The following is a 26,680-nucleotide window of genomic DNA, read 5'->3' on the forward strand; positions in this document are numbered from 1 at the left end:
GGAGAATACTTTCAGCCATCTCTAATTTTGGAACAACAAATATTTTGTTTAAAACAAATAATCCTTGACTTGATTGCTTAATTTGAACTCTCTACTGATGTAACCAGGCAAACCCTACAGAAGCCATTTACACTTTAGAAACCCATATTCTTTCTAAATTATTTCTGGCGGCTCATCTTCTTGCCATTTTGGTTCTTCCTTGTTGATTTGATTTCATTCAATGGTGTTATGTATAGCTTTTGACCCTCTAGATGTGGGTTGCAGCCCATGAAAGCTTATGCCCGCAGAAATTTGTTAGTCTTTAAGGTGCTACAGGACTCTTGTTGTTTTTTCAGATGTGTGGTGGTAACCATAAAAATGTGTAAAAGAGATTCATAATGAAGGACCCAACCTAAACAGCAGATAAGAAGGCTGAAAATGATGTGGGATCCATGTTCTCACTGAATAAGAAGTTCGTTATAATCAAGGTTCATCTTATTTGAGACTATATTAACGTGAGATTCAGTTAACCCAAAATTTATTTGTCTTTGTGTTAGTGACATGCAGCAATAAGGAGTCAGAAAACATAGTTGCATGGATCTGAAGTAAATTTGGGCCTAAAATCAATGAAGTGCTGAGTCACATAATATGAGTGTAAACCAGGGTGTGTCAACAGAACAGTCGCTAGAGAAAGACAGTGAGAGACTTTTAGTTTCCCATTGTGAAAGAGAATTGTGTTGAAATGGTCAGTGTAACCTGGTATCTTGCCCCATGGGCTCGAGAGAGTGGGGCTAAGCCAGCCCTGATTACAGGATGAATCCCATTGGAGAGGAATCAGGTGATACCAGTACAAAAGGGACAGGAAGTTGCAATGAAGGGGGGAAGGCCCAGAGAGCAAGAAAGCTCCCCTCTGAGTCAGCAGGGGGGAAAGCTCAAGAAGCAGGAAGGAGTGAGGAAAGCTCTCCTGGCAAAGAGGCTTGGGAGAGACCCTGTCCAAGCAGGGAAGAGACTGCAAAGGCCCAGCTTGAAAAGCCTATGGAGAAGGACAAACTCCAGGCAGGAGAGTGTGAAGCAGAAAGACTGTCCCTTAGGGAGGTAGAGTCTGCGGGTATGTGTTCTGCTTTCAAATACTTTGTGGTATTCTGGACTAGTGGCGGGGAGATTTGATTTGAACTAGGGTTGTGGCCTGGAGGGCTAATGTGAAATCAGAAGAATGAATAAATGGGACCCCTTGTGTGGATTTGAATTGCATGTGGACTGTGAGTTGTTAAAGAGCCTTGAAGAGAGGGAAAACAGAGGCAGGCAGCCTTTAATATGACCATAGGCCACAAGGGTGCCCTCAGGTGGTGGCCCATGTTACAACTAGTGTAGTCAACAGGACTTGTGAGACCCCCTCTCATGAAGAAGGAAAACTGATGGGGTGGGACAAATCAGATAAAGAGAATGGAGGAAGCAGTTTTGTTTGTTGGTTGAACAGCAGCAATGGAGACAGGTTACCCTTCTGTAGCAGCAGAAGGTCCAGACAATGGTGTTTGGGGTCCAGCATCTACAAAGGAGGAATCTTTTTGTCTGTTTCCAGTGTGGAAGACCAGGACGCAGAAAATTTGAGTGTCCCAAGAGGCAATATGAGTATTGCAGGAGGATGACTAAAAAAGCCACCAAAAGCATGGGAGGGTGGGTAGACTCCTACTTTGAGACCCCAGGTATCTTAGAAGTGGAGAGATGGGGCACGTTAAGAGGAGCTGCTCTTTAAATAAGAGGATCTGTGGGAAAGGAAAAGCCCTGCAAACCAAGAGAGAGTCAAAGAGAACAGGAGTCAAAGGCAAAAGCAGTCTGTATGTTCACACAAATATCAGCCTGGGATGCCTGAGCTGAGGAAACCAAGTGGAGAGATGATGGCCAAAGCAATCTCAACTATGACTGAGTGGCAGAAGGAAATAAAGCCGGAAATGGCTACTGGGGAAATGTGACCAAAATATGGGAATGCCCAGAGAATGGTAGGGTCATATTAGTGTTTGAGAGAAGGGTACTGAGGCTGCAGTGGAAGTGGAAGTTGCAATCATGGCAGCACTTCTTGCTGACCCTTCTGGTGGAAAAGTATCAGTGGGAATTTGCTGCTATGGAAGAAGCCAGGCAGTTGCCCCTGAAGGAAAAAGACCAGCTGGCTGAGGAGCTTCAGGAGACCCTAGAGGAGAGAAATTCCCTGCTCATTGTGGTGAGCAAACTAGAAGGGGACCTAGAGCATCTGAGAACTCAGACCACACAATCTTATAGCTGTCAACAACAGTAAATTGGGGGAGAAGGAATATTCCCTGAGGTACAACTTGCCCTGAGCTGGGAAGGTTCTAAGGGGTGTAATGAGGGTATATAACTGGGTGACTTGCCCCTTAAGCGCTGGGACTAGCCCACCCTGATTACAGAATGAGCCACACAGAGATGATTGCCCTATAAAGAGCCCAGGTGTCTGAGAGTAAGTGGGGAAAGCTCAGGAAACTGGCAGAGTCTGCAGAGAGTAAGGAAAGTTTGCCAGGTAGGGACACCTGGAGACACTGTTCAAGCAGTGGAGAGACTGCAGTGGCCCCAGGCAGGATGGCCGGAGGCAAGGAAGAGTTATGAATGGAGTTTGTTTTGAGGGATTCAGTTTTGTTGACAGTTTATTTTATATTAATAGAACCATTCTCCATGGGGTATTTTTGACCAAGAAAAAGCCTAAAGTGAAGTTTATTTGACCAGACAAAGGGGGGGGAACCGAGGTAGGCTGTCTATGGCCCTAGGCCATGAGAGGGCACACAGGAGGCGGCCAGCTCAGTTACAAACAGACTTCTTTGATTTCTCGCTCTCTCGATTTGACCAAATAATTGACCCTGGACCTCAGAAACCATTCCAGTGAAAATGTAATCACAATTTATGTGTCTTCCCGAAACATGTTGGCTTGAATGAAACTGCATATTTTAATGAGAGGATTTTTGTTGAAAATATTCCAACCAGCGCTAGTCTATACATCAACCTTCTCATCCTCCAGCATCTGGCTTTGCTGGGTAGTATGCTGCTAACTTCTCTATTTTAAGATATGCTTTTGGCATCCACAGAATATGCTTGGTTTACCAAGTCTGAAATCTGCTCTTGAAGAGGGTCCTGTGCATCACACTTCAGTCATAGTCCCATAGCACTCTTGAAACATGCATACTCGCAATTTATGAGCTCACTGTCCATTTAATAAATGGATCAGTTGATACATAAGATAACAGTACCAGGAAAACAAATCTCTCAGTGAGGATAATACCATAATAACACCATTTCCAAACAGCTGTCAGTGCATGAGTTTTGCACTTATTATCTGGATGTTGTTAGCTCAAAAGCCCAGTGAGGGAAACTATGACTCACCTACAATATGTTGTTTTTGTTTTGCAGGAAAAAGCCCAACATTTACAGAAGGCTCTCACTTCCCAAGTAGATAAATCCACACAGACTGATCTTGTAGGCCATGATGTAAGTAGCTGTATTAAGCAGTATTTTTTGGTTTTCTTTATTGGTATTCAGACTTTGACCAGCCTATTTACCTCAGCTAGTGCTATGTCCATGCATTAATTAAATAAGATTTAGTGGAACACCATGCCTCTTTTGCTCCTGAATGATTCTCAAATGCCTTCTGCAACAGAAAAAGATAATTACAGCTACCTGCTAGCATACCAATGTCATATTAATTGCTTGTTTTACCAACAGCTCCAGTATACTCTCTAGCATTAGTGTGGGCATGAACACATATAGGATGATAAGTATTAGTAGAATGTGAAATCTTTCAGTATTTTTTTTAAAAAAAGGTAGTTGCTTACTTATTAACAATTTAATGTTATTATGTTTGTAATCAAGACTAATCAAGTCACTATTAGATTCTGTTATGTAACAAAAGACACACACCTATGCAAAGAAGTTTACATTAATATTTTAATTGTTGGGCATCAGCAGGGAATACTGCAAGAAATTTAATTGAAAATTAGAATTTCCTTCCTGGTGTGAAAATAGCATCCTTATACTCAGTGAAATGGTTTAAACTACAAACGTGATTATAAAATGTGACTGTCAAGAAGAGTATTCTTGCTATAGATCGTTGGTGGAATATGCAGACACAGTAGTTTGCTTGTGGGTTGGGATTATTTTTTTTATGCCTTGAACACTTATTGGTAAAGTGTGTTCAGATGTTGAATCTCAAGCATAGTGTATGTACAGCCATAGTATTTTTGTAACTCAAGCAGCATTCTACCATACTTGCTGCCAAAGGGTGTCTTATGGAGTAAAATCCTGATTTTGTAGTGAGGTGCACATATGTGGATCCTCAAGCCTGTGCAGAGCTTCATGGAATGTACTGGTACTCCATAAGGCTCAGTTGTCTGGCACATCTCATTGCAGTATTGGGGCCTGAGTGTTTTCTCTTACAAATCTAGGCTCAGCTATCCTTGTTAATGTCAAATAGGCATATGTTAGTTAGAGAAAACTATTATTTAAATCACATTTAATACCATGACTTTAACTCTGTGAAACTGCAATAATCTTAAATGTGCATTGAGATGTATAGTAACACAATTTGAAGTTTGTCAGGCAAAAATGTTTTATATGTCTAACTAATAGCACAGACCCCGATTCAGAAAAGCATTCCTATTCAGGAAAAGACTTAATGCATATGTTCAACTTTAAGAAGTGGGATTTAAGCATGTGTTTAAAAATAAGCATATTCCTTAAATGCCTTTCTGAATAAAGGTGGAATTAAGCACATGCTTAAATGCTTTCCTGAATCAAGGCCACAAACCGTAAGCTTCTTGCTGAGTGTTAAGAAACTTGTATAAGAAAAATATTGGTTGTGATTTATTATACGTGCACATCTCACTCTAAAAATCAGTTTTTATAAGCCTTTAACAAATTTCATGTTAATTTTCTTTATTTTTTTTTTAAAAAAAGGTTGCCATTTTTCTGCTTCTTGCTTTTGTCTGCTCTAATCTCTCTTTGTGAATCGGTAACAATGTCTGAACACTGGGCCACCATATTCTGCTGCATAATTATGAAATTATGAGAGAACCTGTGGGAAAAGCTGAAACCTGGTAACTGCTTCAGTACTTTGGGATTACAACAAATGCATTCAGCAAGGTGATTTTTCACATGGCCAGAGTACTGGTACACTGCACATCTTGCTACTGTTTGTTGGAGGAAATTAACTATCAGTCGCACAAAGTGACTCTATCATTTAAGTGTCTTAAAATTCAAATTTTGTGCACAATTTCCATTGAATAAGTGAATATATACTGTGAGCTGAAGCTGACAAACTATATAATATCCAAAATCTCAGGTCATAGTGATCCATTTGGTGTCTGACTATTTTCTTCAGGACTTTGCTACCAGAAGAGCCTGTTCTTTCATGTTAACATGGATGCTGAAGACTTTAGCAAAGTTGTTTTGTTTCTCCCATACTTAAATTGAGTTGCCCCTCTCAGTAAAATTGGAAACTTTTGTCCCCCTGATTTCTTGTCAGGGAGTTAAACACCACTAAAAACTAGGACATTTTGGAATCCTAACAGAAATTGTTGAGATAGTAGAGAAAACACATTTTAAAGGGGAAAATAAAAGCAGTGAAGCTGCCCTACTGTCAGCTGTGTTCTGTGTTTACTTCCTGAATTATGATGTTTTGTATTCAGAAGATTACACTATCCCAGGGAAGGAGATGCTTATCTTTAAGGGCTGGATCTGCAAGTTAATGAGTGTCCAAAACTCCCATCAAAGACAGCACCTCGACATCATGCTGCATCTTTCATGTTCAAACCACCTATGCCTGAATGTCACATTCCACTTGATATAATTACTATTAATTTTAATCAAATAAGTCTTTCCATTGTGTTTCAATATAGGATATACTTGTCATGGGAGGAATTATCACAATCTGAAGGAAATATTTTTATCTGTAAATGCATGTAAAGAGATGTAAATTAAACTAACAATGGAGCAACAGCAGTAACTACTGTATCTCCAGGATGCAAGCCTTTAAGCAGAGGCTGAGCTTAGTGAAAGTGATGTATTCTGTCTATGGAAGCAGTAAACTAAGTATACTGACATTATTTTCTTCCTGTTCCACACCTCTTCATCTACAGTAATCAGCTATGGGACAGGGTCAACTGAAATTCTTAGAGAGACTTGAGGTGAACATATGATTTGGGGGAAAACATAATTTATTAGTAATCAAACAGTAGTTACAAAAATTAAACCATGATGTCCGTATGAAATACTATGTCTGTATGTTTTCAAATACAGATAAGCTGGCTATAAAATATTTTGATTGTTCTGTGGATCATAAGATTGTGTATATATTTCAGTGTTAAAGAATACTTAAAGAATCTCCAGGTGATCACATCAATAGTCACATTTTTAAGTTGTGAGTAAATAGTAAATCCAGAGTTATCTTTTTTTTTTTTTTTAGCGGCTGTCTCTTAAATAATATTGTGCCACAAATTTTCAATATTCCCAGTGTACATACCTACTGGGCTATGGTTGGCATCATCATCATGTTTTCTCATACAACTTAATGTGACATGGCAACATAAACAGATGTGGAATTTTCTGATATGACACAGCAGAGCTGCCTGGGTTGATTTGTCTTATACAGAATAGTTGGAGAAACTGTAATAAAGAGAACAAGATCATGGAGAAAATTAAAATAATATTTTTCTTTGCATGAGTAAATGATGGCCAAACTGATCTTGACTGATTGGGAGGAAGAATAGGCAAATAAGTAACTCGCTTCTTTTTACAGTATTATATTTCATGTATATTTCTTTTATGGAACTTTTTTCATTCACTTATTAGCTTTTGCTGCCTCTCTTAAAAAGGATGCTTTTTACAGGTGATAATGAGTTCAGTCCTGTTCTCATTGAAGTCATTTGCAATTATACTCACATGCTTTGGTTTTGTATGAGGTTTCATCGAGCAAAATATATTCCCATATAAGTGTCCCTGTATATCTATTTATATGTATCTGGATATTTGTGTGAGTATTCTGTTTGGATGAATATACAATAAAATATGAGAGTGTGTGGGGGTGTGTGTGGGGGGGGGGAGTTTCTATGTATGCATGTAAACCGAAAAAATACAAAACTCTTTGGTTCTAATGTAACACTAAGGTTCTACGTTTAGACACAAAGGTCAGAGAAGGCAAGTAACATTAATTCACCCTCACTGTAAATATTGTATGTTGCATATATAGCCTACATCCAATAGCCTAATTAGTAACTGAAAGGATTATATGTGCAGTCTAAATGAATCGTTGCTATAAAAACTTTACATATAAAATCACAAAAGACAGGTAATTAAGAAGTTAATGTTTTAGTAACATTAAATTGCCCACTCTGTACATGTATAATATTGTCACTATGTACTACTTTTGCAGTGATGATGAGTTTGGGTTACTATGAAGACTTTAACTTTTGCTTTCTCTGACATTTTTCTGTTTAAACACAAATTTATTGTTGCATTAACCTTTTACTTGGAAAAAATTATTCTACATATGCTTTTTAAAAAGGTTTGTAAAATGTTCTGCTACTAAATTCTCTGTCACTCTCAAGCTTCTAATTAATACAACCCTGCTTTCCAGGCAGCATATCACTAAAACTTTCTAAAACCCTAATAATTTCTTAAAGTATTCTTTTTGAATACAGAATATTTAATGATATGGTGTGATATAAAGTTTTTATTTGCACTCTTCTTGGATGACCTGTGCAACTCATTAATGGCTTTAATAATAAGTCATCCTAAACTAATGCTAATAAAATCTTTTTATGCCACCAGACAACTTAGTGTAAAGTGCATATGCAAACTCAAGATTATAGAGCATATCTGACTGTACTATATAGGTTTCTAAAATAACATTTTATTTTTAAGGTCCGCTATCTTATGAGTTTTCAGGGCTAAGAACTTGAGAGGAGCTTGGGCTGCAAAATTTGTTTCTATATATTGAAGGCCCCAGAGTTTACAAATATGGGTGTCTGAATCAGTTTTGGGTCATGGCCCATGTCTATTAGAAATAAGGGCTGTATTCCACGGGAAAAATTGTGCGATATATGCAGTGATTAAAAGGAACTGTTTCCTAGCCCCAAGCTTTGACAAGATACAGGAGTGATCCAAAGTCACTGGGATTGTTTGGTTTAAATTCAGTGAATCATGGTTCTAGCCTTACCTTGCCTTACTTTAGTTCCTCAGTTGTCCATGGCTGAATATTACCTGTCCTGCAATGGAGGACATTGATTTTTTTTGGTGGGTATGGCAGGAGGTTGGGAAGGAATGGAAGAAATTCAGTATGTAAGAAACAAACCCAATGAAGAGGGATAAGTGGGGTGCAGGTGGCTAAATGTTTGAGATGAACGTTGTCCGTCACTTGTGTCTGCAGTGTACCATGTAGATAGCACCCTGTGTATGTAACATAATGATAGTTAGAGTCAGACCTTCTAAAATGACCAGTAGGCCTGTTTTCTTTGAAGATAATACATGGGAGAATTATGGTTTGGCCATCCTCTGATATTTGTAGATTGTTGAGGCACATATATATTCTATTCCTTTTCCTTTTCTCTTGTTCAGTACTCTGGGAATTTCTAAATGGAAACATCTATGTAAAGGCAGTAACAGTATGTAAAATTAAAACAAAAACAAAAAAGGGTACAAGGAAGATGGCTTATCTGTAAACCGCAAGGAATGACAGTGTTCCTCCTCAATTTTTTTAAACTGTGGTGTCCAGTGCTTAGTCCAACTTCCATATCAATAAAAAAAGATAGTATAGCTTGCCAAAACATCTGTCTTTCATGATAAGTTACAGTAGTACTGGCCTCATTTGCTCATAATCATCACTTTACTACCTCCTTAAAACTGGAAGTAAAATACGATTGTGTGTGTGTGTTTGTATGTGTGAGAAAGAGAGAGAGTGCTCACATGCAATTAAAGGAAATAGGCTGTCATGTAAAAGTTCAAAAGGTTGCACAATAAACTACTTTAATTGTGCTGCAGATTGACAAGAGACCTCAACCATCAGTTAGTGCAAAATTTGTTCTGTTTTATAGTGAGAATCATTTAAAAACAAATTGAGAATCTCTCAGAAAGGTTTGTGAGCACCACAGATGTTATGATGTAGGAAATTGCTAAATAAATGATGAATGTGTCTTAAATAATCAATGCCAATTTAACCTCCTTCACCTTCCTCTGACTGCACAGGCTTATTTTATTGTGAGCTCAAAGAATAATTTGTGTGTCAGTTGGGTTATTAAAACAGGATGGAAGATGAATAGATATAGTCAAGTAGCAATGCAGCCAATTACAAGATTACATTAAACTGTAGGGCAGATTCTTCTCATTATGTCCACTGTATAAATAGGTTCTTCAGAATAATATATAAATATCCTGTAAATATTTTATAGCCCATGGCACTGCAGATAGTACCTTGATGAAAATATTTTTGAAGAAGAACCAAGCCATTATAGAGGAGCTCTCGGCACCTATTGCCAAAGGAATTCAGAAAGTGGTACTAGTTTGCCATCATAATCTGGTAGTTTTGGATTCAGTGGGAAGGTAGAATAAAATAAAGTACTCAATTTGGAATAGCAGTCCCTAAAAGCCGGTATGATTATCCATCTTTCGTGTCTCCCCATATATGCCTTAAATTGATGTTGATTGCTCACCTGACATCTGTAAACTGCATTTTTTTTTTAGTTGTTTTAGTGAAGGTAATATTAATTCTGGGCATGATACATGCCCAGTAAAGTTTTTGCTCCTGTGGGCTTTGGATTTGGCCTATGCTTCCATTAATGCTGATATTAAACCAGGATAAATTTAACCAAGGTTCTCTCTATTTATTATTGTCAGTATGCTTTAATATTTGCTTTACGCAGTAGCTATGAACAAAAATTGTGTTTTACCATTTGACAAACACCAGCATGATGTGTGCACATAAGTGAAACAGCTTCTGTCTCTCTACTGTGGTTTCTTTTATCTAGGGCCATGTTGTTCCCTCCCAGGGAAATAATAATCACTGGGAGTTGGATTGGTTTCCAAGCGAAACTCTGAAATTCACCTGAAGGAGTTACTTGCTTTTCTTTCCCTCCATGAGGAAGAGATTTTTTTTTTGGGGGGGGGGGGGATGAGGGGGGGTTGGTGAGGGGATGAGATATACAGGATGTTGGCTCTGAAACCTATATATGCTAAAGATGTGTAGGGAAAGAAAGATCCAGTTCCACAGAATGTTGACTCTTCCATGTAGTAGTAATGTCTTCAACACTAGAGCTAGATCAGAATTAATAATTGAAATAGGTGATTTAGAATATAATGGGAGTTAGTTACAGATGTTTTAGACAATTATAGAATAAGAAAAGTGTTTGTAGAATACACATGCAGAAATGAATGCAAACTTTGCACATTCCCATAAGATGTCTGATGCAGCTATACATACCTTCTTGTTGTTTCCACCCACCCTTCACACCCATAAGTTCATATGGTGCTATTTTCTTCTATGTACAGTGCAGTATAAATCCCTTTGAGGCACTTGACAGACTAACTCAATGTGCTGGGCAGTTTATTCCTCTGATGATTGTCATCACTATGGTTTATTCGTAGTGAGGCAAGAAGACATGTTGGATCTGGAAAAGGTACAGAGAAGGCAACAAAAATGATTAAGGACATGGAATAGCTTCCATGTGAAGAAAGAGAAAAAAGACTGGGATTTTTGAGCTGGAAAAAGAGATGACTAAGCAGGGGGAGGAGGGAATATGATAGAGGTCTGTGAAATCATGAATAGTGTGGAGAAAGTGAATAAGGAACCGTTGTTTACTCCTTCACATAACACAAGAAGAAGTGGACATCCAATGAAATTAGTAGGCATTAGGTTTAAACCAAAAAAAGGAAGTACTACTACAAACAATGCACAATCAACCTGTGGAACTTGTTTCCAGAGGATACTGTGAAGGCCAAAGTCATAATTCAATTAAAAAAAATTAAATAAGTTCATGGAAGATAGGGCCATCAATGGCTATTAGCAAAGATAGTCAGGGATGCAACCCCATGCTCTGGGTATCCTAAACCTCTGACTGCCAGAAGCTGGGACTGGATGACAGGGGGTGGATCACTCAATACTTGCTTTGTACTGTTCATTCCTCCTGGAGCATCTGGCATTGGCTACTGTAGGAATACTGGATACTGGGTTAGATGGACCATTGATATGATTCTGTATGGCTGTTTTTATGTACTCTCCATAGTTAGGTCTAAATACATTCATGCATGCAATATCTTATGGTCTGCTGGGATGAAATGGAGAAATTTTGGTTATTCTGTCTTTTAAACTTGACAAGCATCCTGCTGCTACTGTGTGTTGCCAGAGACATATTTATTTTATGTAGTATATCTTCTGTTGATGCTACTGCAGTGTTCCAGTCCTGTTTTGTGCACTTTCTAATCCACTATATTCCCCCTTATTTATTTATTTTTAATTTATAAGATATGCCCAGGGAGAAAAACTCTGAGTTCATGTACAGTACCAGAGAAACCCTACACAAATCATGTTTGTGAGTGGTCCAGGTGGGAGCTACTTCAGCAAAACATTAAAAGGCATCCAGGGTTATGGGGCAGGGATGACAGAGCCCTCCACTAATCTGGATTGTTCCCTGGTATGTCACAATGCACCTCTGTGCCTCTATATAAAATGTGTGTATGTGTGATTATTTCTTCTGCAGAATTGCATTTTACATTACGGATTATTTTCTGCTATTCAATTTTTTTAAATTACAACACGAAATATTTTTAAAATGATTCATGATATGTTTGTGCCTCAGGAATGTATCTGTGTACTTACTTTCCTCTGAATGGAATGGAGAGTGGGAAGACGTGCATGTGCACATGCTTACACATACTGTCCCCAGTGTTGATAAAGCTGTGACTTTATGCACCAAAAGCACAGGTTTCTACCAGTTTTAACTGAAGGAGTAACTCCATTAACAGTGGCATTAGAAAGGTCTTGTTGTGCACTGTCCACTGGAGGGGGAGACACAATTCACATATCCAGAGTGTTATACTGGTCAGAGGAAGTTTGTCCAAGATTTGATGTACATAAGAGTTCAACTCATCATATGATTTACCTCTTGGCAGTGGTCCCCAGAAAGAGCTGGCAGCAGGGACTGAACCTTGAACTTTCAGATCAAAAACACACTCCTCTATCACCCAAATTCAATCCTTGCTGATGACTCACAAGCATTTGGCTATTAGAATGTTGTGTACCTACTTAGAGAAAACAAAATCATGGGTAATGAGGCTAATTTTACCTTTTCCAGTGGTGCTGAGTCAACATTAGCAATGATATTCTGTTCCTATTATTCACAAGCTGGCTTCTGCATATTTCTGTAAGTACAGGCAGAGTTTAAACACGTTTAGTAATGTATTTCTTGATGTTGATTGATAACCATGCTTTCTACAAATCAATAACAGGAGCAGATGTATGATACAGCTATACTGTTGTCTGCATGTTTAAAGGGATTTTTTTTCCTACTGAGCTCCACAGTAACAAAGTAACTGTTATAATCAAAATCCAGTATAAAATTTCCCTCACAGTTTTCAAAACTTCCGATTGGCTTGCTGTACTCTGCATCTCTTACTGATTTCCACCTTTGCCCCTGCAGATTTCACAGATATCACATTTCTACTATACTAAAGTGCAATGGTATCAGGGTATCCAGCAATGTTAAGACATCTCCTTAGTCTCCAGTCATAAATTCTGCAACTTTTACTTGGAGGATTTTTTAAGAAGTTATTTCTTATTCATCCTGCAGACCTCGTTATTGCAGGAAATGCTCTTCCTGTTTTGGCTGTCTCTCTGTCTACTCCTTGCAACTCTCCATGATTGAGGGGTCCCTCTTTCGCTTGTGCTGACCATCTGTTTGGAAATTTTCATCTGACCTTCTGAGTGAAGTCATTTTTTAATTCTTTATTTTTATTTTAGTTTGAGACTTACTATTTTAGGATTCTTTATATGAAGTCTGCTATTGAACTGTATTTTCAATGCATTGTAATTGCATTTTATTACATCTATTATAAATGGATAATTTTATTATATCTCTTATAAATGGGTAAGGCCAACTAGTTTACAACAATTTGCATAATTTAGTACTAATCAGGTGGACAAGGGCCTCTGGATTTAAAATAAGAAAGAAGGAAGCAGGACATACCGTGAATTCAGGGTTCTAACATATTTTGTTTTGTTGATAATGAACCATCCACATGCCAATAGGGCACAACTTAACAGCCTTTTTCCTGGCCTTTTGCTGAACACTAGCAGTGACGTAATTAGTGACAAACTAAAAATATATAAATTAAGTGGGGAAACCGACAAGGCAAAATCATTTGGAGGTATTGTAAATGTAAATTATAAATGTAAAAGAGTAAAATGAGCTGGTAAAGAGAGGTTAATTTCAGCTTTCTATCAGGACATTACAAGCAAATGCACGTCTATTTTAAGAAAAGTTATTTGATCACATCTCTTTGATGGGAAATGCTCAGTTGTAGGCTTCTTACCTGGTTTGTGTTCTACGTTAAGGTTTCGAGTCTGGTGCTAAATGTTCTTTAGTGAAGAGTCAATGGGAGCTAGGGAACTCTGCAACTCACACGAGTGTCTAACACGTGCAGAAATTAGCCCCAGATCTCCACTGCTTTTTCAAAGTAATTTTGAATTTTGTTTCCTTTTATATTAATATAGGCAAAAAAATTAGAGAACTATCTACTGCCCAATAGATTCTGAATTTAGATTAAGATTTCAGCATCTGAAAATATTTTCATGTTGTGTGCAAAGTTGCATGTAGAATTCCCCTACATTATGAAACACAAAGAAATCTCAGAAATTAGAGATGGGCAAAAGGACTTTTAGAATTACCACTTCATTCTTCTGACCTTTCCAACATAAATCCAACTTGTTGGCCTCCCGAATTATACTCTTCTTAATTATAAATGTCTCTTAAAATTATCAGGATGAGAAGGAACGCTTTCAGGATGTATATATTATCATTTCATTTATCAGTGGTGTGAAAGCTTGCTTATTGTTACATGGTAAGTATCTGCATGGGCTGCTTAGAATCAGCGGAGCTGTAATAAACATTTTTGGTTTATTTGTTACCATCAAAACATGCATCTCTTTAATCTTTAAGATTTCATTTTTTTTTCTCTTCTTTTGTTTTTTTTTTAAAGGCCCCGTGGAATTCTCCATGTACTTGAAGGCTCAGTTTACAAAGCAATCAGCACCTCATTGGTTCCAACATTATTAAATTAAAAAACCAGCATCTGGACACTCTGCGCTTATGGATCTAATTAAATATTGATGAATATGAAATGATCCTCATTTTACCAATACTTCCCATATTTACCTAACTTGGCAAAATACTATTATTTGACATGCTTTGCTTTACCAAAATTAAAACAAGTATTTTTGACAATATCTGCGTTATCAAATACATTTATCAATAAATTATCAGTAAGTGATCAATTATATAAAACAAAACATATGTATATAGCTATATTAAAAATAACTGATAAATAATAGTTCATTGACCCTTGAATCTCTGAGATTAGAGAACATATTTTAAAAGTCCATAGCCTTATGAAAATGAAGTTGGAAAGCTTTTATTCTTTATCTTGCAGTACTGATAGGTGTGCTTCACTAGTGAACGCAAGATCATCTCTGTTCAATACATGATGCGTTAAGTAAATATCCATTTTCTTGTGTCAAGAAATGGTTTGCAATCTTTAGGCCAAATTCTGTCCATATTTAGTCATGTGCAGGAAATTTCCAGGCACGTAAGGGAGATCAGAATTTATCCACCTATATTTTAAGGAAGCATTTGGTCATAATCTTCAGGATACAAAGTACTCTCCATTTGTGTTGAAGCCATTGGGATCATTGTGGTCTTGTCCTTTTAATTCGGTAGTTTTTCATAAGAGTTTTAGTTTACAAAAGGCATCTTTTAAAGTGCAGCAGAAGTAGATGTGAATGAAGTATAACCTGTATTCACAGGCCCCACTTAGACAAATACATTTTTGAATAATCACTTACGTAGGCAGCAGGTGTCTTCTTGAACCCATCCTAAAAAAATCAATGCGTACACTAGACGAAGTCCAAATTAACCTTTCCTGTGGAATATGACCTTTTTTACCAAAGAAATCAATAATAAGGTAACAAAGTTCAACTCAGACTTTCTCCCCAGGCATGGCTGCTCCTAAGTTTCCTGACTAGGGCTATCCTACTTTACGATAACTTGGATCCTTCCCCCTCTTCCCCCCGAGAGGCATTCCTACCTCTCTAATAACCAGCTTGGATGCCAGCATAATCCTTTCCCAATAGGGTCATCACCTGCTACATGGATTAGTGTTGTTTGTATTTCCATAGTGCCTCGGGACCCTAGTCATAGACCAAGACCCCATTGTGCTAGGCACTGATGTGTTGTTACAGGCAAATACTGTCTTCTTGTTACAGTATCATAATGACCATAGTATATATGAAGAGAAGGTTTATTGAACATCACCTACTATTTAGCCTCTGGGATCTTGAATGTGAAAAAAACATGGCATTTTACACTTGCATTTAAAAAAAAAAATCACTGGCTTTAAAGGTGCCTAAAACGAGTTTAAAAAAAAAGGTTTTCCAAAATAACATAAAATGTTATTCTATATATCGTATTATGTTAATTGACTGATAAATATTGACACCCATATTACAGGGATCATATATAGAAATCAGTCTTTTTTCCTTTCTTCTCTTTTCTGTCAGTTAGCTTCTTTTCTGATCCCCAAATTCCCAGGATCATCTTTTAGGCCAGGGTTCTGCTCCAGGATCTGTGACAGACCCCTGAACTCAAGAGAGGACCAGAGGGATTATAAACAGCATTATAAAAATAATGATTTACATGCAGTGAGTTATTTCGCTTGCTCTCACACACACTCGTGTGCATATACCTCAGATTAATTCAATTTAGAAGTTCTTTGTCTGTTATCACAATATTTGTCCTTATATAGCACAGTATTAGAGAAGCACTTTATTAAAATCAAGATATAAGTGGTGAAATCTTGGCCCTATTGAAGTCCAATGGAAAAACTTCACTGAGGCCAAGGTTTCACACCAAAATATTAACCTTTTAAACTTATTTAATAAGAAACATTGATATTTTTTTCACTAAGTATTTTAGTCTCAGCACTATATTGTCCTTGTGGAACATTTGAAGATAAATGGGAGTAATACATAATGTTAGGCTAACTTATTTTGCTTGAAAAACCAAATGAGTCACAAATACACAATATATCAAAACAATTGAACTGATCATCTAAAGATTATTGGTAGACTTCCATTTTGAATTTCCTTCTTTTTTGCTGTTGTCATTTGTCTTCCATGGTTCATTCTTATTCTAATCTGAGACTCCTTTGTAGTCATCATGGGAATAAAATTTTTGTGGTTCCACACCCTTTTACGCTTTGTCATGCTTTTTTCATACTTACCATGTTCATCACGCCACAAAACACTACCTTTGCAGAAGAATACCTGGAAGAAGAAAAGAGAATTGTTCATCATAGTGATTTTTAGCAGCAGGATTTGTGTCCTGCCTTAAAGCAGTAAGTAGAACTTCTGAGTGGAAAAAGATGTGAATCAGCAAGTACGATAATTGAGTGGAGGAGGAGAATTTGGAAAATAACCCATGTTCCATTTCAAATTCCAGTAATAAAATAAAGTGGTGATTCCTAAAATATATAGTCTCTTTTTACCTGTGTTCTATTTGCATTTCTGATATGCACCAGCTTCGGCAAGGCAGGACTTCCAATAAAAGATTTTATTTAAGCACAGCAAATCCCTTTTACATACTGAACTATCATGTCCAGAACTGTCATGATGTAGGGGCATTATCTTTATGAATGTCATTACAAAGCAAAACTGGACATGACATTTCAGCCTCGATGGGGTAATGAATGCAAGTAAGGTATTTTCAACCCTAACCAGAAGTCACCCAACACATTTAATCTTGTATCCTTTCATTTGTACTTTCAGCTTTTCCCTAACTTCATATCAGAGTATAAACTAATGGGAAATTATTCAGCTCTGTGTTTTGCCCAGATGTCTCATGTTAGTCTTAAGTGCAAGACAGAGCTATTCTGCAAAAATCATGCATGACATGAGTGGTGTTCCAACTTCTAAGGTATACACTAAGATACTTTCAGCTAAGTCAGTTAGAGGTAACACCAACAACAAATTGAAAAGGAGATGGAAACATCTCAAACTCCCCTGAATCTTAGAATGCACAAAATCCCCTTGATGTATAAAATTGCTTTTAATATAATAACTATATCAAATGAAGAATATAGGATTGATTTGTGCCTTTCTCAAGATTTGCTCTGATGCAGTAACTGTCAATACAAAAGTAAAATTTGGATGTTTTACTCCATATTAGATTATCCTCTACTTATCACAGAGAATTAAGCAAGAAAACTTACTGATGTAACAGGACAGTTGTATTATGGATACACAAGCAATATTAAAAACTCATCATTACTGTAAAAATTATCTGTTCTTAATGTATGAGAATTTTTCCCCAGTACTGAGAACCATTACCTTTAACACACACATGGAATGATAACCTAAACTTATTTTCCTATAATGAGCAAAACTGAAGCATTCTGGCCATTGATTAACAGTGATGGATAGTGATAGTGATGGTGTGTGTTGGGATGGCATTTTTAATATCTATATCTAATATCTATCTAATATCTATATTATCTATAATATCTATATTTTAATATCTGTATATAGTAGGTAAATGTTGCAAATATGTAAATGGGATCAATCGAAACATGGCTCTGGATCTGAACTTAACAAAAGATTTAGAATCTTCAGGTTTTATTCAACACCATATCCATCCAAACTCTGTACAGTTTAAAAAAGGAACAATTTTAATAACTGATTTTGTTTTATCAGAGAGTGTGACAGGGTGGACTAGGTCCAGAGACCCGCTGCTGGAGGCTTCGCAGCCCTGCCTCACCCTGCCCCAGAAAAGAACAGAGGAGAAGTCTTCCAGGGGGTCTAGAATGGCTGCAGGGAAGCAGCCAATCAGAGGGGCTGCTGGATCGACCAATCGGCCCAGAAGGGCCATGTAAAAAGGAGCAGCAGAGGCAGAACAGTCAGTTGCTGCTTGGAGCTGGAAGAATTAGCAGGACCACAGACAGCTCAGTGCAGCAAGACTGAGTCCCGGGAGAGCTGCTGAAGACAGATGGAGCTAAGAGGGAGCTCCTGTCTGGCTGTGTGGATTGAGCAAGGACTGAGTCCAGAACCTAGCCAGACCAAGCAAAGGTACCACAATGGGTCCTGTTAAAGACTGATCCCAGGGAGGACTGCCAAAAAGGACACATCAACTAAGGCCACTGCGATGGGCTCTGCTGACATGTTCTAGAAGATAATGTCTCCAGGGAGGAATCTTGGTGGTATGGCCCCATACCAGGGCCATGAGAAGTTAGAGATTGTAACCCCAGAAGAGGTTTGTTAGTTTGTTCCACTTACAGACAGTGTGTTACTCGGTCAGAGGGCTGAGTCACTGAAGACCACTGATGAATCCATTAGCCGAGGTAGTACCTGCAAGAGGTGGGTGCCACCCTATTCCAAATAGAGAAACAGCAGGCTCACACCTAACCAGAAGGAGGTGCTCATGAGAGGCAGATACCAACCCCATTACATCTTGGTACGAGAAGTGGGATCTTTGGACCGACACTGGTGCACCAGGATCACAACGATGGGGAACGGGGGAAAGCCCTATTCCAGCAGCAGTTGGAATAACTGGGAAAGAACAGGTGACCCAGTTTGCAACACAACAGTGGTGGCAAGGTAGCCAGAGGCTGAGGCTGAAAGAGAGAGCCAGAGGCAGAAGCAGAAACAACAGACAAGATTTAAAATTTTTTATTGTGCAGAGGCAGAGGCAAAGGAGAGCCAGAGGCAGTCCAAAAGACGGAGGTGATCTAAAAGGATTCTAAAATGCTCTGGAGGTAAGAGAGATCTGGGAGAGTAGGCCCTGACTGAAGGGGGCAAAAGACTGTGGAAGAACCACCGCCCCAATCCTGTCTGAGGGGAGAGGCCCTGCCTCATGGTCCTGTCTCACCTAGCCCCAGAAAAGAGCAGAGGAGAAGTCCTCCAGGTGGTCTCTAGCGTGGCTGCAGGGAAGCAGCCAATCAGAGGGGCTTCTGGAGCAGCTACTCAGGATCCAGAAGGATCATATAACAAGGAGCAGCAGAGGCAGAGCAGTCAGTTACTCCCTGGAGTTGGCAGAGGGTGTGCATCCTGGTCTATAGGACCTCTAAACCTTCTTTCTCACAAGCTGGGTTCCTTCTCCCACTGTGATACTGTGTCAAGTTACAAACCACTGGCAGATACTGCACTTATAAAGACATCCAAAGGCAGGGACACACCCATCTGAGATACATAAATACTTTCCCCAGACACTCATGAGCCAACAATAGAAAGTCTCCAGCCACTTCCCCCCCAGCTCCCAAGCCTTGTACCACGGGACTGTATTGTCTTGCTGTGATCAGATGCCTGACCAGTGTAAGTTTATTATCCGGTCTGCCCTTCCCTCAATTTGGAGAGGATATATGCAAGTCTTTGTTAACTGAGCTGAGATTTCCCAAACGCTTCAACCAAAACACACTGTTTCAGGTAAAATATAAAACAGATTTATTAACTACAGAAAGATTGATTTTAAATGCTTATAAGTGGTAGGCATAAAAGATCAGAGATAAGTACCAAAGAAAATAAAAGATAAATGCACAATCTAAATTTTAAACCTTAATACTAGCCAGTATTTAGATCAAACAGTTTTCTCACCACATTGGATGTTACAGCTCAATACACAGACTTCTCTGTGAAACCCAAGACCAGTCTCCTTAGCTGAAATCTTTATCTTCCAGTATTCCTGTTGCTTCCAACATAGGTGGGGAAGGAGACAAGCAAAGGCATGAAGCCACTTTATTTTATATCTTCAGTCCAGGTGCCTGAAAGTTCAGACATGTCCTGGTGGGCTTTGCTAAGTCACCTGAGTTAAGCAATCCCCATTGTGTCGTCTTGTGCAATCGTGTCATAGGATTGAGCAATCACCATTGTATGGTCTTGTGTAGTTGTCATTGTATCATAAATCCTTTGTTTACTATTCCCTGCTGGAACTGGATTATCACCTAGTAGTAGAGACTCTCAAATTCACAACATATGTCAGTACAATCATAAAGCAAAATCTCATAACTTGATATACATATTCGGATAGAACAATGGGTTCCAGCAGATCATGACCTTTCATAAAACCTCTCATATGGCATGCTTTGTATGAAAATATCACAATCATATATGAATGATGAATATAGGGGTCACGGGGTTCTGCTTTTAGGTACAGTGTGCTACAGGTGGAAGACTGGATTCCTGGTTGGCTGGAAGAGCAGCAAGACCACAGACAGCTCAGTGCAGGCTGGACTGAGCCCAGGAGGAGCTAAGAAGGAACTTCTGGCTGGTTGTGGAGATTGAGCAAGGACTGAGCCCAGAACCTAGCCCAAGCAAGCAAGGGTGCCTTGATGGGCCCTGTTGGACTGTTACAGGAGGCAGTGTCTCTAGGGAGGAAGTCTTGACAGCACAGCCCCATACCAGGGCCATAAGAAGGTAGACACTATATAATGGAAGGAATCTATTCGACCTACAGACGGTGTGTGAGAGTCAGCTGGAGGGCTTAGTCACTGAAGACCACTGAAGAAACCATTGGCGGCGGGGAGGGTGCCCACAAGAGGTAGGTGCTGCCGCATTACAAATAGAGAAACAGGAGGCTCACACCCAACCAGCAGGGGGTGCTCGCAAGAGGCGGATGCCGATCCCATTACAGTCAAGAATACCACAATTGAGTACTGTCAATGGCCAAGGATGCTGTTGTGGGTAACGACCTAGTTCAAATGGCCTGAATCAGTCTTTGATCTGGACAGCAATGGCGTAAATCAAATTAACAAAAAGACATATAAACATCAAATAAATGAGTCTAAAAGAAAGTCCTTGTCCTCAGGGTTTTCTTTCCCAGTTTCCTCCATTGTACTCCAGAAGACACCAAGGACTCTACAGACAGTTCTGATGCTAGCTTGTCTGGCAGAGAGCGGTTGCCACAATGAAGACTCAAACTCTTGTGCCTTTTCTCTTTCTGTTTCTCCCTCTTTATACTTGGGCTTGCCCTCATTCGGTACAGTAACTGGGGTCTCTCTCTTCATAACTGTTATTTCTCACAGCTGAGCCAAGGTGAGGCTAGTTTTGCTCTCTGAAGGCAGGGAATGTTCTCAGCCCTTGCCTACATGTGTTTTGCATGGGATTTGTAGACAAACAAGTTGGCCTTCCCCACAGTTCTGTGTAGTTTGCTGTTTGTCAGATAGTTTCCCTTCCGCACCAGAGGTGGCTGCATTCATTGGGCTGTATGTATATTTTATATAAATTACTTCAAGATGAATTTAATGTAAGTATAAAACTATGCTTGTCTAGTATTGTAAATCGTAAGAGTAAAATTGGGTGTTTTAGTGTCATCCAAGCAAGTGCGAATTACATAGAGTGAGTCAGGGACCTAATTTTTAATTAATTTAAGGATGACTGGTAACTATCATCCATCAACCTTGTAATAAATAGCATCTTAAGTACCTGAGCTGCTGCTCAAGATATTGGATCTCCACACCCACGTTCGCTATGTTACTCTTGTTGTCATCCTCAAGGATCACCATCCAGATGTTTCAAAAGTTTTAAATATGCTCTGCTGCACCATAAAAATCAGCAATTGCTTTCATAGTTGGATGATATAGGTGGTCAGAACAGCAATAACTTAAGTCATACATTTTCATTTTTGTTCCTATGTTACATTGTAGGAGCATAATATTAAACTACTGCCATAAAATTTAGTTTTATTTTTTCTGCTAGTCTACTTGACATTTATAAGAAAACAGATATTCACATTCTGCAGCAGACGTACTACACATTTTATATGATCCACAAAGAAACACTTGGCAAATAAATTTATTGTGTGACGCTTAGATGCCAAAGAGCCAACTAATAGATAAAACATATAAGACTTAGATAATGTCAAAGGATACATTCCTTAAGTGGTTAATGTGTATAATTACGAGAAATGAAACTGGAACTTTAATCATAAATATGGTGCATTATGTTCTCAGTCAGTTAACAGCAGTGATTTAGGCAGTTTGTAATGTACAAATAGAGACAGCTCAGCTAATTTTGGCCAAGTATAAGACTTGCAAATGAAGTTGTGTAAAGAGAGGTGAAGTAAATCTCATGAGTGATGTCATGTTGTTCTTGTTAATCCCTTGGATCTTGCTGCTTTTTCTTCCCCTTATCCCTACCAACTTAAGGCAAAATTCTCCTGATCACCCTTCCACAATACTTCCATTAAACTTCAGTGGGAATTTTGCGAGTCTATGGCAAGGAGGATTTCTCCCCAGATCATAAATGCTGTAGACTCCCAGCACCAAAGTTTAATAAGGGACAGATAAAATATTAGCCACCACTATATCTAGAATCATATTATTCAGTGATATATAGTCATCACCTTAAGTACATTTTATATTAATATACAAGTTTTATGATAGCTTCCATTGTTGCATGCAGTTGTGTCATAGCTGTGTTGGTCCCAGGATATTAAAAAGACCAGGTGAAGGCTGTGGAAGAGCAGTACTTGCCAATCCTCTTCATTCTTCCTTTCTTTTAGTTTTCAGTTATTTTTTCTCTTTCGTCAGAGGGGAGATAGTAAGAATGCAAAGATTATTGCCATTCTCTCTCTACCATTTCTTCTTGCTGCTTCTTTGTATCATTTTTTGGGGGAAAAGAATAAATTGAATAGTGTGTCCATGTATGCCTGACATTTGTTTAGTGCTACTGTACAAACATCTCTGTGCAACCTTGCCAATATTTCTTAGTCCAGATTTGACATGCACTTAGTCACCCTGGCTTGGTTACCCTTTCACTAGAGACTGCTGTTGTAGCAATTTTTGGGGTGGTTCTGTGATTTAAGAAGAACCCCTGAGGAGAAATTATACTAAGAGCATCAAAACTAGTTTTCCTTTTATACCTAGGATCAAATCCTGGTATATAGTAGAGAGTGAAAATGCAGGTATCATATTTGTGCTGTCTGGGACCCTATAGTGATTTGGTTTCAAAGGAATATTGGTTTTACTTTATTCAGGCCTCCAGCTAATTCCTTACATTAGACCCAAGAAGTAATCACTCATTTTTTAGGAAAACAGTGGGGTGAGGTGTAGTAGCTTAGCCAAGGTCATAAACTGGATGCCTTTCTGTAGTATCAGTTTCAGGTCTGGCTTCCTAAAATTATGTATTCACTTCCTGACTCTGGTTTTCTGCTCTCTTCTGGCAGCAAGTGACACTTGGAAAATACAATGTTAGAATTCTTGAGCAAACACTTGAAGCTATGTTTATTAGTACAAGAAAGCTGGCATCCATGCTGTCATGAATCTTCACTTCGTTGATAGTTAAAAATTTATTCATAGAATGGGCAGGGAGCATTTGAATAACAATATAGAGTTGGTGTGCAATGTAGAATACGTAATGAATAGCTATATGAATTCTTTAGAATTCCCTACTAATATAATACCAGAAGACCCAATGCATAACATAGGCCAAATTCACAACTGGTATAAGGAAGTATAAAGGGGGAGTTCCACTGAGTGAAACTGTTACAGCTGTGTGCCACAGTGGAAAATTTTAGCCTCATGTTTTTAAAATACAACTATTTGGTCTCCACATTTAGCTCTAGAACTCTGGCCAACATCCAGTTTTCTCTCTGAATTTATTTTAAATGTGTGATTTCATGATCATTATTGTAATTCTAAAAATTAATACATCATTTTGGTGAATATTGTCTAACTTACAAGCAAATTATATAGCTATTACACACAGGTTGTTTGTGTGCTTGGGTAAATGAATATGGGAGCCTTTTATACCTATCATAAGTAGGAGGGGGAAGAGCTTTAGCTGGCTTTATTCAATCTATAATGCAATTATTTCTCTCTTTTCTGCCAGCCTTGCATCTCTTGCTGCCAGTTTCACACCTATCTCTTGCTGTTGGGAACCTTTTGATAGTGGTAGGGTTTATGTTCTCACTCATTATTCCCCCCCCCCCCCCCGATATTGTTCCTTTGCTCATCTCCTTTTATTTTGCAGTATTGTTTTTATTCTTTCTCCCCCATATCACAGTCCCATTGGCTCATGATTTACTTTTCTTTCCTATAACAACATTTTTTATCACTCACAAAAAATGCTTTTCAAATGTAAAAAATAACAGGAACTAGAAAACCATGGGTTTTTTTTTTCTTTTTAATTACTATTTTTCCAGGTCTTGTTCCTATTTTTATCCTTCTTTGGGTAGATGGGGGAGGGAGGAGATTAATGATATTTAAAATAGTACAACAGAATGGTCCTATACAATTGAATAGAATAATTGAGATGTAGGACTGGAAGGGACCTCGATAGGTCATCTAGTCCAGTTCCCTGCACTGAGGCAGGACTAAATATTATCTAGACCAGGGGTGTCAAACTCCTTTGCTATGGAGGGCCAGATTTGGATTAAATGTACTTCAAGTGGGCCATATATATACCATAAATTAAAATATTAGGCACAACCATTTTTATGTAGTATTGTATTTTATTTGCTAGATATCAGCGATATAAAAACTGGAGTAAATTCACTTCTAGAACTACTACTATTTTACGATTAAAAGAATCGATCAGTGATTAAGAATTATAGTACTGTGCGATGCCCCAAGACCACACTGTCCCTCTCCTACCTTTTGGAATGCTGTGTCTCGTGTGCACAGCACTCCACGTGCTGCCGCCAGAGAATACAGATCTTATGGCAGCGTGTGATTGCGGCATTGTACCCTCTGGTGGTGGCGCGCAATGCCGCCAGAGACTACAACGCTGCGAGATGTTGCGGCAGCATGCGCTGCTGCCAGGGGCCAGACCAAAAAGGTTGGTGGGCCGTGGGCCGTGGGCCGTGGGCCGGATGTTTGACACCCCTGATCTAGATACCTAACAAGTCCAACCTGTTCTTAAAAACCTCCAGTGCCTGAAATTCCACAACCTCCCTGTGGTTGTGCACTCCTGTTCCAGTGCTTAACTACCCTTACAGTTAGGAATTTTTTCCTAATTTCTAACCTCAATCTCTCTTGCTGCAATTTAATCCCATTACTTCTTGTCCTGTCCTCAATAGTTAAGGAAACAATTTATCATGCTCCTCTTTATGACAAACATTTGCATACTTGAAGGCTATTATGTCCCCCCTCAGTCCTGTCTTCCCCAAACTAAACACATCCAATTTTTTCAAACTTTCCTTGTAGGTCTTGTTTTCTAAACATTTAATCATTTTTGCTGATCTCATCTGGACTCTCTCCAGTTTGTCCACGTTTCCTGAAGTGTGATGCCCAGAACTGAACAAAGTACTCCAGATGAGGCCTTTTCGGTGCTTACAACATGCCTGCCAGTTCGTCCCAGAATTATGTTCATTTTATTTTTGCAACTGTATTACACTGTTGACCCATATTTAGTTTCATTAGATACATTATCATCCCCTGATCCTTTTCTGCAGTACTCCCTCCTAGGCAGTCATTTCTCATTTTGTATTGGTGCAATTGATTGTTCCTTCCTGATGTAGTACTTTGCATTTGTCCTTATTGAATTTCATCCTGATTAATTTTGGCCATTTCTCCAGTTTGTCAAGATCATTTTGAATTCTAATCCTGTCCTCCAAAGCCCTTTCAACCCTTCCCAGCTTGGTATCATCCACAAACTATATGTGTACTCTCCATGTCATTATCCAAGCATTTATGAAGATATTGAATAGAACTGGACCCAGAACAGATCCTTGTGGGTACCCACCCTATATGCTCTATCAACTTGATTGTGAACCATTGATCTCTTGTGTGTGTGGTTTTCCAGCCAGTTGTGCTTCTGTCTTATAGTAGGTTTGTCTAGGTTATATTCCTCTTGTTTATTTCTGAGAACCTCATGTGAGACAGTATCAAAAGTTTTACTAAAGTGAAGTTATCACATCTACTTGCTTCCCCCCCATCAACAAAGCTTGTTAACCTGTCAAGGGAAGATATTAGGTTGATTTGACATGATTTGTTCTTGACAAATCTATGTTGAATGTTACTTATTACCTTGTTTTCTTCTAGGTGCTTACAAATTGATTGTTTGTTTACTCCATTGTCTTTCTGGGTACCAAAGTTAAGCTGACTGGTCTATAATTCTCTGAGTTGTCCTCATTTCCCTATCTATAGAAAGGTCCTATATTTGCCCTTTTCCCGTCCTTTGGGATCTCTCCCATTTTCCACAAGTTCTCAAAGATAATTGCTAATAAATCAGAGATCCCTTCAGCCATTCAAGGATGCATTTCATCAGGCCCTGTTGACGTGAGGATATCTAACTTGTCTAAGTAATTTTTAACTTGTTCATCCTTGTATTTTAACCACAGATCCTACCTCATTTACATTCACGTTGACTATGTTAGGTGTCAATCACTGATAACTCTTTTGGTGAAAACTGAAACAAAAAAGGCATTAAATAGTTCAGCCATTGCTGCATTTTCTG

The 26,680-nt window shown here is 38.6% G+C and overlaps 1 protein-coding gene across 6 annotated transcripts in view; it reads left to right on the forward strand.

The window, feature by feature from the left end:
* CCSER1 (coiled-coil serine rich protein 1) overlaps positions 1 to 26,680 on the forward strand; it is a 1,029,451-nt gene that overhangs the window by 624,968 nt on the left and 377,803 nt on the right. For 3 of the 6 annotated variants that reach the window (XM_067557175.1, XM_067557176.1, XM_067557179.1), the window contains exon 9: positions 3,391 to 3,468. In XM_067557175.1, the coding sequence (XP_067413276.1) occupies positions 3,391 to 3,468 (78 nt within the window). Of the gene's footprint in view, positions 1 to 3,390; positions 3,469 to 4,932; positions 5,077 to 14,220; positions 14,455 to 26,680 lie in introns of those variants that run through there. The other 3 variants (XM_067557178.1, XM_067557177.1, XM_067557180.1) reach the window with 3 other exon arrangements.

Source organism: Emydura macquarii, unplaced genomic scaffold (genome assembly GCF_026122565.2).
Source record: "Emydura macquarii macquarii isolate MOO-44397 ecotype Brisbane River unplaced genomic scaffold, CSIRO-AGI_Emac_v2 contig_1790, whole genome shotgun sequence".
Lineage (NCBI taxonomy): Eukaryota > Metazoa > Chordata > Testudines > Chelidae > Emydura > Emydura macquarii.